This window comes from Martes martes, assembly GCF_963455335.1.
Source record: "Martes martes genome assembly, chromosome: 9".
NCBI classification, from domain to species: Eukaryota; Metazoa; Chordata; class Mammalia; order Carnivora; family Mustelidae; genus Martes; species Martes martes.
Genome location: NC_137896.1, coordinates 54350940 through 54363019, shown reverse-complemented (window position 1 = coordinate 54363019; position 12080 = coordinate 54350940). Strand labels below are relative to the sequence as shown.

At 48.5% G+C, this 12080-nt stretch overlaps 1 protein-coding gene across 2 annotated transcripts in view; it reads right to left on the bottom strand.

The window, feature by feature from the left end:
• Positions 1 to 11847, bottom strand: part of UXS1 (UDP-glucuronate decarboxylase 1) — a 90406-nt gene extending 78559 nt beyond the window's left edge. Inside the window, exon 1 of one of the 2 annotated variants that reach the window (XM_080814079.1) lies at positions 11597 to 11847. In XM_080814079.1, the coding sequence (XP_080670205.1) occupies positions 11597 to 11690 (94 nt within the window). In that variant the 5' untranslated portion in view covers positions 11691 to 11847. The remainder of the gene's footprint in view (positions 1 to 11596) is intronic. The other variant, XM_080814080.1, reaches the window with a different exon arrangement.
• Positions 11848 to 12080: the final 233 nt, after the last annotated feature.

Below are 12080 nucleotides of genomic sequence, written 5' to 3'. Positions count from 1 at the left end.
ACTTTGAGAGCCAAAGATAGAAATTTTGTCTTTTAAATAAGACGCACTGGGAGTAAGGAGAGCAAGGAATCAGAATGAAATTCTGTAAAAATAAAAGAAAAAAAAAAAAACTAAAAGGAAGAACAGAACTAAGATCCTGATTTGGCTATATGCAAGTTTCAAGGAGAACCACCATTTATGGCCCCTTACCATTCACTAGTGACGGATTTCCACAAGGACTGTCATTGGCCACTGAAAGAGTCAGATTAATGTGATTCTTTCCCTTGATTCCAACACAGCCATCCTACCCCTTCAGTCTTCTGTTGCTGGTATAACACAGCTGTCTGCTCACACCTTTAAAAATAAATAAATAGCAGTGCCTGGGTGGCTAAGTTGGTTAAGCATCTAACTCTTAGTTTTGGCTCAGGTCATGATCTTACGGACTGAGCCCCGTGTCAGGCTCCCCACTCAGTGGGGAGTCTACTCGGGATTCTCTCTCTAACTCTCCCTCTGCCCCTCTGTGGGGCAGACTCTCTCCCTCTAAACGAAATAAATAAACTCTTTAAAAACAGATAAATAAACGAAACTCAGGTCACTTGCATTACATATGTCAACTGAATTCTAACTTAGAAACAGCTCGTTTTCAGAAAGAGGATAAAAATGTTCAAAGATACTAAGAATAAAATTCCAAGGTCTCACCTCCCTAACAAAATTGTTTTCATTTTCCAAGATGTTCAGACTCTTTTGAAAAAGACAACGAGAAGGGGAATTCAAGTGTTTGTTGCTGCTGCTTTATGGCACTTAGTTATTTTGGTTAGAAAAATGGAAAGTTTAACCAAAAACTCAAAGAAGCTCATGGATTAACTTGAAATTCACTTCTTGCCATTCTGAATAAAAGGGAGAGGAAGACCACCTTGGCCCACCCTTTGGGGAGCACCTACTTGCCCACTGTTACTGTCCTTCCTACATGAGGACAGGCCCTCCCCACATGTCACTTTCTCACACCTGCACCTAGAAACCTGTTTTCTCCCAAGTGGCTCATCAAGCGAAGCTATCATCTCTGTAAAGAAATTCTGTCAATTCCTCTTGGTGTTTTCTAAAAAGTACTATTACCTGCAAGGTATAAGAGAAGACAGTACCTCCATGTTGTAAGTGCATAAAAATGAAACAACACAGTTAGATGACTGTCCCTAAGCCACAGAAGGAGCCAAGTGGGGGCAAGTGAAAATGCCCTTCTCCAAAAAGGGTCAACCCGGAATCATTCCTCCCACATGTATCCTGCAGGAGCTCCTAAGACCCAAACATTCCTGAACATAAAGCAAGAAAAAAAAAGGAGGGGGGGCTGGGGAGTAGGCATTATTGCAGATTCAGTGAACATGGAGAATCTGGCAGCCAGGCCTGCCTGTTAAAGAAACATCTACTCATGACAGCACTTCGACATCACAACAACCAGGCTCTTGATCTCCGGGCCTACACAGCAAGACCACACACCGGGCCTAAACCCTGCTGGTGCATCTACATGAAGTGGGGGGATGCCCGCAGCACATGCAGTGTCCCAGCTAGATGGGCTGATTTGATGTGGCCCTGCCCTAATGCTGGCAATTGCATATTCTGAAATATGTTGAAATATGTTGATCAAATGTTTACTCAGCTCAGAATGAAGTGTATGTGGAGGCTGACTTGAAATGCTGCCTTAAAGGACCAGAAGGACCTGCTCCCTGCACAGTCACCTCCATGCTCACGGTCATGCTGTCACCACTGCCTTCAATCCTACTGTCCATCCACTGAAGTACCAACCCCTGGGCCTTAAGGGCATTCTCATTCTTCCCCAGTCCCCAGTCTCATTTCTCACATCAAACACCCTGGCCAGTGTCTGAAGAACTACATAAGGAAATAGAAAACTGCTGGAAGTAAAACTCCCACGTTCTAAAATCTGCTTTTACCCTCAGAACACCTCTGACACAAAATGCATGGGTTTTTTCCACACTAACAATCAATTCTCCAACTCTCTGCACACTCATTATGTGGGTGTCCGACAATTCAATTCAATTCTCACATTAACAACCTAGAGTTAAGACAGACCCAAGTGAAGGGCTCAGTCCCACAAGGCTGCCCTTGCTTCAAACACCAATCACAAGAGGCGCTTGGGTGGCTCAGCAGGTTAAGCCTCTGCCTTCAGCTCAGGTCGTGGTCTCAGGGTCCTGGGATCGAGCCACACATCTGCTTGAAGGGGAGCCTGCTTCCCCCTCTCTCTCTGCCTGCCTCTCTGCCTCCTTGTGATCTCCCTCTGTCAAATAAATAAATAAATAAAGCTTAAAAAAAAAAAAAAACCACCAATCACAAGTCCTATGCTTCTGATGAAGTGGCTATAAACTGGAGATTCTCATGACTCCCCCTCTCCCCGCCCCACACCCTTGGGTTTGATAAGTTGCTAAAATGGCTCCCAGAACTCAGGCAAACAGATTACTTACACGTACTGGTTCATTATAAAGGATACAACTCAGAAACAGCCAAGCGGCAGAGATGCACTAGACAAGGTATGGGGAGGGGACTAGAGCACCATGCCCTCTCTGGCCCTTTCTCCCTCCCAGTCCCACCATTGAGTTCCACTGGGGGGCTCAACAAACCCCACTGTAGAAGTTTCTGTAGAGCTCAATTTCCAGCACCCTATTCTCCCCTCCTGGAGGCTAGTGGGTGGGGTCCTTCTCGAGACCAGCTCCATCCTGGCTGCCCAGGAGCCCAACCTAAATCACTTCACTGTCATCAACTCAGTTGTGACCAAGGAGAGGTTCTCATAAGCAACAAAAGACACTCCTATCATTCAGGAAATCCCAAGAGTTTTAGGACCATTATGCCAACAGGGCACAAAGACCAAATATATTTTTCTCCACACCACACCAGGCACGAGAAAATAATCGCCATCCACTTCAAAAACAACAGTTAACACATATATAAAGAATTCTTAAAAGTCAGTGGAAAAGAGGGGTGCCTAGCTGACTCAGTGGGAGGAAGATGTGACTCTTGATCTTGGGGTTCTGATTTCAAGCCCAAAATTGGGTGTGGAGCCTCCTTAAAAAAGAAATGAGTGGAAAAAAGAACCAACATCTCAACAGAGAAATGAATGAACCCGAAAACAAGTTCTCAGAGGCAGATATATTAATAGCCCTAAACATCTCAAAAGAGATGCTTCATGACACTCACAATAAGAGAAACGCAAATTAAAACGAGATGCCATTTTTCAGACCAGTGAAAATGCAAACGTCTGCCGACAGCCTCTGCCGCGGAGGCTGAGAGAAGCAGCTGCTGGCAGCCCTGGTGGGAGCGTGTGCGCAGGTTCCTTCGCGGCAGCAGTCTTTGTGACACCGACGCATCTGACATCACTGAAATGCCTTCCACAGGAGACAGGTGCACACGCATGCCAGAGTATTACAGAGCTGTACTACAGTACGGGGTGGGGGGATGGGGGCAAACCACGGGCATCCACACGGAGCGCTTGCTCTCCAGGAAAGGGAGGCAGAGAGTCTGCACAGAATGCTACCTGCTGGGTAGACGCCCAGAGCAAGGGCATGCATCCACACAGACTAATGCCGACATGTGCTGTAAGATGGATTAAAACAGAGACGGTGCTGAAGGTTTGAGATTTCCCCAAGAGGCAGCCAATTTTTTAGATACTTTGACTTCTGGACCATGTATATGGCTTGAATACTTTATCAGAAAGAAGAAAACTGAACACAAACCAAGAAATGAAAACTGACTTGCGTCAGGTATCAAAAAATTTATTGCAAGTGGTTTTGGAACACAATACTCTAACTGCACATCCTCAGTGGGACACATTGTGAGGACCAAAAGAACTTTACAGAAATCCTGCATTTGGTTAAGTTTGTTGTTGGTACGGTAAGTTTGTTGTTGGTACGATAAGTTTGTTGTTGGTACGGTATCAACGTAGTAATTCTGAAACCATTCTGTCTGTATGGTAGCAGAGAGGCAATGACTTTTTATTGATGTCAGAAATGAGATTTTCACAGTGGAGGAAAAAAGGACACAGCAATATGGAATGGGGGAAGGTAAGGAAGAAACCTGGTAAGATTTAAATTGGGCATATGGGCATAAACTCAGGATTGGAAAAAGTGTGTATGTTTCCTGGTTCTGTCCCCTGAAAGAGAAGGGAGCAAGGACACCTCGATGGCAATGCATACAACTAGGGTCCAAGCTCTGAATCCTGAATGTTCCCCAATGAAAGGAAGCAGGACTCCTTCAAGCAATAGCTAATTCCAGGACCCGGGCAGGGAAAGAACAAGATGAGCCTGAAACATCTGGAGATCAAGGAAGTGCTCAAAGACTCAAAGAATCTCGGAGTCCACAAAGAGTTTTTTAAAAGGTGGGGAGGGGTGAATTGATTGGTGACCTCCCCCAAAATATGTCCACATCCTAATCCCCAGAACCTCGAATGTGATCTTACTTGGAAAAGGGAGTCCTTGCAGGTATCATTAAGGATCTTGAGACCAAAAGATCACTCTAGATTATCCAGTTGGGCCCTAAATCCAGTGCCAAGTGTCCTCAAAGGGGACACAGAGGAGATGTGACAGACAGGAGGCAATGTGACCACCCACAGAGTCAGATGGCAGGATGCAGCCAGAGCCCAAAGCATCTGGAGCCTTGAAGGAGCCTTTGGAAGGAGAGCAGCTTTAAGCACCTTGATTTCAGACTTCCAGCCTCCAAACTGTGAAATGATAAACCTCTCCCAGGTGAAAGCCACCTAATTTGTGGTGATTTCTTACAGCAGGCACAGGAAACTACCACAGAAAGTGAGAGATGAACGAGGGAGGCAAGTTCTTTCCAGAAGAACACAAGTTTATAAACACAGAAGGGCTTACAGAATCAGAAAATCACCACTTGGGATTTCCCAGTGTAAAACTGATCCAGGAGAGGACCGCCAAAGGACACTAAAAGCAGTGGCTGGACAAGAAGATACTCAGAGTCTCCAAGAATCACCCCCAGAACTGTGCATAGGGAAAAGGCACCTTTAAAATGAAATGTGGTGACGGCCAGCCCTTCCAGGTGTCCAACGTATGAGGAACGGTGCGATGAGCCTGATGGAATGCAAATTAACAAGCACTAGTATAAAAAATGTCCAGCCGAATTTAACTGTAAGGAAAAATTGGATAAATCCAGAATGCGAGACGGTTTACTGGACAACTGGCTGGGGCTTTTTTTTAAAAGGTAAGTGTTATGAAAAATCAAAAAAAAAAAAAGTTAGAGACCTAACAGCTGAATGCAGCATATAAATCTTGACTGATCCTAGAATTAGAAAACAAAAACAAAACAAAACAAAAGAAACAGATGTGGATGGTGGGGAAATTCAAACATGGACTATATGTTAGACAATATTATTTATGTTAATTTTTAGGGTATGAGATTACACAGGGGATGCTTTTAGTCTTAGGAGATCTACATTAAAGTATTTGAAGGTGAAGCAATATTATGTCTGCAACTTCCAACTATTTCAACAACAAAAAAAATGTATACATTAAAACAGAGAGGAAGAACAAATGTGGAAAAAAAAGAACAGCTGGTAAATCTGGGCAGAGTAGTACTTGGGTATTTGCTGAATAGAACATGTGTGGAAATTTTAAAATAAAATGTTGAGGACTCAAAACAATTTCAAGGCGCCCCTCTCCAACCCCAAAGGAGGGACAGGAGGAAGAGTCCCAGCCCCTGCTTGGTGGGTCTCAGAGGATCCTGAGAACCTGCATTTAACGAGCAAAAGCTGATCTTCACGCTCAGGTGAGTCTGGAACCAGCTCCTGGACCGTTTGCTTGTGTCTCCCCTACCCTTACTCCCTAGAGTCTGCTGGCACCACGATGCCAGCTCCCTGTGTCTCCCTGGCAGCAAGCCAGTGGATGTTTACTGAGGGAATTCACCAGAACAGTCCCTTAGCCACATGGGGCTGATAAGCTTAAGGGCAAAAGTATTCTAAGGGAAGCCCAACTCAGACAAGGTGGAAGTCTGTTCCCATAAATGCAAACGCCATACCTTTATATGGTTTTCAGCGTTTCATCTGGTGGCTTTCCTCTGCAGTGGGATAAGAGCAACAGGATAGAGAGGTGCCAGGAATGCACAAGATCCACGATACACCAAACATAAAGTGAATGTTACAGGACATCACAACTCTAGTTTCCAAGAGCTGAAGGTGAAAACAATGGCTCCTAAACTCATTACATCAGCAGGTAGACTTCTTTTCCATTCTTGCTAAAGGTCTGAGCCTAGGTGGAGAGGTAAAGGGGAACAGAACAAGGCTAGAAGGTGAAAGGAGGATGAGGCAGGCAGTGGGGAAGGCCAGGCCACACCCCGGGGGGGTCAGGAATGGTCATGCCTGCTGCATCTGGAAGTGGGGTGACAAGGCCACTGAGACAGAAGGCGTAATTTCAAATCTGTCTGAACAACAGGACGAGGGGCAGCTCCACTCCCTGCCCTGGCAGATGGGCAGCCCCACCTCCGGGGAGGGGTTCTCCAACTGGGGAGCCCCAGGTCCGCCTAGGACAATGATCAAAGTACTGCTCACACCCGAAGCCCGGTCCCCACTTGGCCCCCAGGACGCAGGCAGCCGAGCCTCCCCATCCAGCAGAAGCCTGGCAGAGCCTTGTCACCAGAGCTCAGAGCCTGGAGGACAGACCTTCGGTACTCCTCCCAAATGGGAGCATACAACCTAGGGCTACCAGAAAGCCAAGGAAAGCCTCGAACAAGAAAAATGGGAAGGGACCCGGAGGGAAGAGACTCTTCAGTGTGACAAAGCCCAAATAAAACTTCCAAGAAGAGAATACAACCATGAAATGAAAACACATTTTTTAAGTTTCTTTTTTTTAATCCAGAGAGAAAAAGAGCTCTTATAAATGGAAAATGATAGCAAAAATAAATTTTTAAAAAATCACCAGAAGCCTTAAAATACAAAGAGGAAGTTTCCAAAAAATAGAGCAAAACTTTTAAATAATAAAGGAAATAAAAGGACTAGAGCAGGCAATACTACATCAGTGTAGTAATATTCCAGAGAGAGAAAACACAGAATGGAGGAGAGGAAACAACCAAGGAATAATTTAAGAAAATCCCGGGAACTAAACCACAAGAGTTTCTGGGTTGCCTGTTTCTGCAGTACCCAGTACGTGGGGCACGGAGGCATGCGAGGTGGGCCAGGCACACCTCGGACCACAGGAGACAGGTTGGTCAGGGCAGGTTCTGCTGAGCTCCAGCAAGGAGCGAGTAGGCCCAGACCCTAAGAGGCTTAAAAACAAAGATGCATTCTTCAAGTTTAAGTCACTCCAAAGTGGGGCGGGGTGCTGCTCGCCAAGTACCATCACCTTGATTGATGCCAGCTATCAAACCAAAGGGGAGGAAACATGTTCTGGACTACTCACTGGGCCCAGAAGTGCAGCACGGTTCTGCAGTTCTGCTCCTGGGCACAGGGACTGCAGTGGTCCTGGGAGTGAGGAAAAAGCCAGGGGCAGAAAGCTGGAAATGGGCAGTCAATGATGACTATCAGGGGCCAAAAGAAGATCCCGCAATCTTCCCGAAGGAAAACACAAGTCCCATGGAAAGGCATGTACCTGAAACAACTTGTCAACACTAGAAGCCAGAAAGTAACAAAACAATTCCTGAAAAGTTCTGAAGGGAATCTTTTTCTAGAATTCGACATCAACAATCTACCGGGTAAAGGCAAGGAAAGGCACTTATGACGGTCTCAAGATTCACCTCCACAATGCATGTCCAAGTGAAAGAAGTGTGAAATAAGTAAGGGTAAGTTGGGAGACAGGACGTCTGTGATGGGCAGGGCAGGTCCAAAGGCTCTGGGGGCCCTTCTTCAGGAAGGCACCCCATCAAGAGGTCCACTGCTCCTGAACATCTTGGGGGAAGACGCAGCAAACAACCGACAAAGCCTTTGGTGTTGAATCAGAAATAGTACATAGAGAACAAAAAAAGAAAAGAAAAAGTCAGTGATTAGCTCCAGGGAAAACAAAAAGTCACTGACAGCATGGCTCACTACAATCAGAACAGCATTTAGTCATACACATATATACCAAGTGTTGATCTCAAAATTACACCACGTCAGGGCGGCTCAGTGGGTTAAAGCCTCTGCCTTCGGCTTAGGTCATGATCCCAGAGTCCTGGGACTGAGCCCCGCATCGGGCTCTCTGCTCCGCGGGGAGCCTGCTTCCTCCTCTCTCTCTGCCTGCCTCTCTGCCTACTTGTGATCTCTGTCTGTCAAATAAAGAAACAAAATCTTAAAAAAAAAAAAAAAATTACACTACATCTACACAGGTGATGGTGAACACGGGAGAGGAGGGCAAGTTAAGAGAATAAACAATTATCTTCCAAAGAATAACGTCACTAAGTAATACCTACAAATGACAAATCAGGAAGTGTATCATTCTATGGCACAAAGACAACAGCAAAATCAGCGAAAGGAAGTTAAGTGCTTGCCTCTGGTCGGGGGCAAAGAGAGGCAGGGACTCTGTTTTGTCCAACAAACCCTGCAGAGGCTACTGACTTTTCAAACTATTTGCATGTTAAAAAACGGGAAAAGGAAAAAAAAAATGGGGAAAGATAAGTCCACCTGGGGAGCCTCGGCCTAGCAGATTGGCATGATTTTCAGTCAGACCTCTGAGCTCTTCCAAAGAGCTAATAGCACTGACCTGAGTACTACACAGGCTGAAACACTTAAGAGACAATCCCTGTCCTCAAGGATTGGGAATTTTATTGAGAAGGAAACACAGGCATGTGCAGTGCAAGGTGGTACGAGCTCACTGCCCTAGACATGGTCCAGAATGTTCACTGAGAGCAGGAAGGGAGACTCTGGCCCAAGTAGGCAAAACAAACAACAACAACAACAAAAAACAAAACAAAACAAAACAAAAAAAACACCCCACATCTTTCAGAAAGATCCGAGGAGAAGGAGAAAGACTAGCAGAACCTTAGAGAGGAACAGACAATGCACTTCCAGAACAGGGACTGGCTAGCCGTGAGGGGGTGTGTGTGTGTGTTAAGTGGGAGTGTGGACAGTTTTTTCAAAGAGATTTCTCTTCTTGCCATTCCTAATAGGAAGGGAAGATTGTCAATGGTCGCCCTGTTGACTTACATTTTCAGTGTCCTTGGACACTACCAATCTGGAGCCCGGTAACTTTTCCCCCCAACTCCCCCACACTGTCTCAGATATGCCTTCCCTGCTCATTAGTAACACTGATCCACCCTATTCTTAAGCCCCTCAAAACTAAAATCACAGATTTTATAAGCTGGCCCAAGGCCTCTCCCAAGCTGGCCCACTCTGGCCTCTGTCTGCTGAACAGCCTCATTAGGATACCTTGTTTTCGTGCCCTACGAACACTATCCTGCTTTGCATTCCTATAGCACTCCCTGTACTTTGCTGCCACAGGACCTCTGCACATGCTATTCCTTCTGGAACACATTCCCTCCTAGCCCTCCTGATGCTATACATCCTCCAATTCTCAGCTGGAGCCTCAGCTCCTCATGGAAACAAATTCCCCTGGTCACTCTAATCCAGGAGTCCCTGTCATAAACTCTCATACACGCTCCCCTTCATACCAGTTTGTAAATTAACCCTCATTGGGGTGATTATCTAATTCTTGGCCACTTCACCTTCTAAGACAGTGGTCCCCAGACCACAGCAACAGCTCCCCAGGTGAAGCTATGAGAAATGCACATCCCAGACTACTCAATCAAAAACTTGAGGTGGGAGGCAAAAATCTGTGTTCTGATAACCCTCGGGGCAATTCTGATGCACACTCCAGTTTGAGAACCATTCCTCTAGGTGCCAAGATGGCACTTCTCAGTTTCCCCTGGCACCAAGCACAGTCACAGACAACAGTAAGGACTTGACAGGATTTCCCGGTGGAATGGATGGTGAAAAACGTCCCATGGCTCTCTAGATCCCCTTTTATTAATTCTAAACACCTCTAACTTTAGAAGTCCTAAAAACAACACTAAGCCTGCTGCAGATCTGGGTTCTACACCAAGCTCCTTTGCCTTTTTGGGTTCAAAACTTGGTTCCCTACCGTTTGTCATATGCATAATCATCCATAAATGTTCCTAATTTCTCTTGGTCTTAATTTCCTCACCTCTAAAGTGGGAATAACCAAAGTATTTCCCAGGATTGTTGAGATAATTAAATAAGCCAATGAGACTCATGCCTGCACATACACACAAACACTCAAACAAATTTAGGTATTATTATTTCATAACAATAATTATGCAATTTCAAGGGATCTTTCCCGTGGGTCTCAGCTTACTCAAGATTGACCACAAACACTTAAGGGTAGCATTCTCCTTTTCAAACTACTCACTCACATCTAACACCCATCCCCGGCTTGAAACTGTCTAGGATCTGAGAGCCCTGCTTGAGCCTTCTCTACTCCACCTCCTGGAACAGCTGGGTTATGCTGGACAGTCTAGGTCTGAATAATACATGTCCTCCTAGAGCTCAACTGAAGTCACTTTCTCAAGTCCCCTGTCACCTCTGGAATCAGATCTTGGTAACCAAACCAGTTAGTAGGTTGTTTCATTTAAGATCAGTCTGGTGGCTAGGATCCAAACGGAGCTCACACTGGCAGCTATTTCTAGTCCAACTGTGGTAGTTGGTAAAGTATTAATAGCCACAATTAAAATATACTCCCATCGAATAGATCTTTCTTAAAAAAGCAAGCAAGCACACAAGCAAAGAAGAGTTTCCGCCTCTAAGAAGACAAGGGTCTAGCACCTGCCTGCAGAGTGTCCGTCCCTCTTGCCCTGTCTCAGGCAGAGGCTGGAAGTCATGACTGACACGGGAACCGTACACACGGTACACAGCAAAGCGCCGCCCTGGGTCTCCCTGCGCTGAGCCTCCCCACTGGGCCGATCCGCTGCGCCCCGGGGACCCCGCGCCCCGGGACATCTGGCCCCACTGACATGAAAACAAGGTACCGTGATGAGGCTGCTCAGCCTCACGGGCCGGCGGGGGCCAGCAACACTTGGCTCCCCAATAGTTAAATGCTGAGTAATTTTCCTGCGGAGCAAACAGTCGAAGCGGGGGCTCTGCCAACGGCAACAGTATTTTTATCCTACTTAACCAACACGGCGGCACGGCCACGGCTGTCCCCAAGGTGTCCTCGCGCGGCACGCTCGGGAATCGCCGGCTGGACCCTCGCCGGCTGCCGGGGCGACGTGGACAGGAGTCCCACACGTCGGGGCGGGGAGGACTGAGGCAGCAGGCTGGGGCCGAGCACGCGAGGCCGGCCGAGGCCGGAGGCGTCTCGCCGCGCGCGGCCCGGCTGCCCCAGAGCCCCGGGGCAAGGACCCCTCCTGTGGGCCGCCCGGTCTCCGCGCCGGGGCCTAAGCGCTGGAGGGTCTGCGCCCAAGTTGGCCAGCTGCTTTGCCACAAGAGCGGAAAGGGGGAGACTGGTCCGCAGCCTCCGAAAAGGGGTGAGAGCAGGGAGAGCAGGTCCCGCCGGGTGCGGGACGGGAGATCGGGCAGCGGGGCCGCCGAGGGGCCGCACGCAGCCCGCCGACCCCCGGCTCGCGGCCGCGGCGCCCGGGAATGAATGGGGCTCCCCGCCGGCCCCGGGAGCGAACTCACAAGCTACGTAGGCGAGCAGCGCGATGCCCAGCAGCAGCTTCATCCTCCTGCGGTTGACGGCAGACACAAGGCGCAGGAGCGCCTTGCTCACCATCCCCAGGAGCCGCGCGGGTCCAGGGCCCTGCCGCGCGGGGGCCGCCTGCTGCACAATGCGCGGCGGCGGGGACCGAGGCGGCGGCGGCGGCGGCAGCGGCAGCGGCGGCGGCTCAAGAGAGCCCCGCCCCCTGCCTCCCGCCCCCGCTGTCCCGCCCCCGCGCGCCGGGTTTCCTGCTGGCGGCAGCACCGCGCACGCGCGACTCCGCCCTCGCCCCGCCTCCTCCTTCGCGCTCCCAACGCCCCGCCCCTCCGCTCCCTCTCCCCGCAGGCGCAATTGCCGCGGCTGGCGCCTCAGTTTTCGAAGAATGTGGCTGCGAGCCGGGGGCGGGGCGGGGGCGGCGCATGCGCGAGCCGGCCTGTTTTCCCCGGAGGTGCGGCTGGGGTTCGG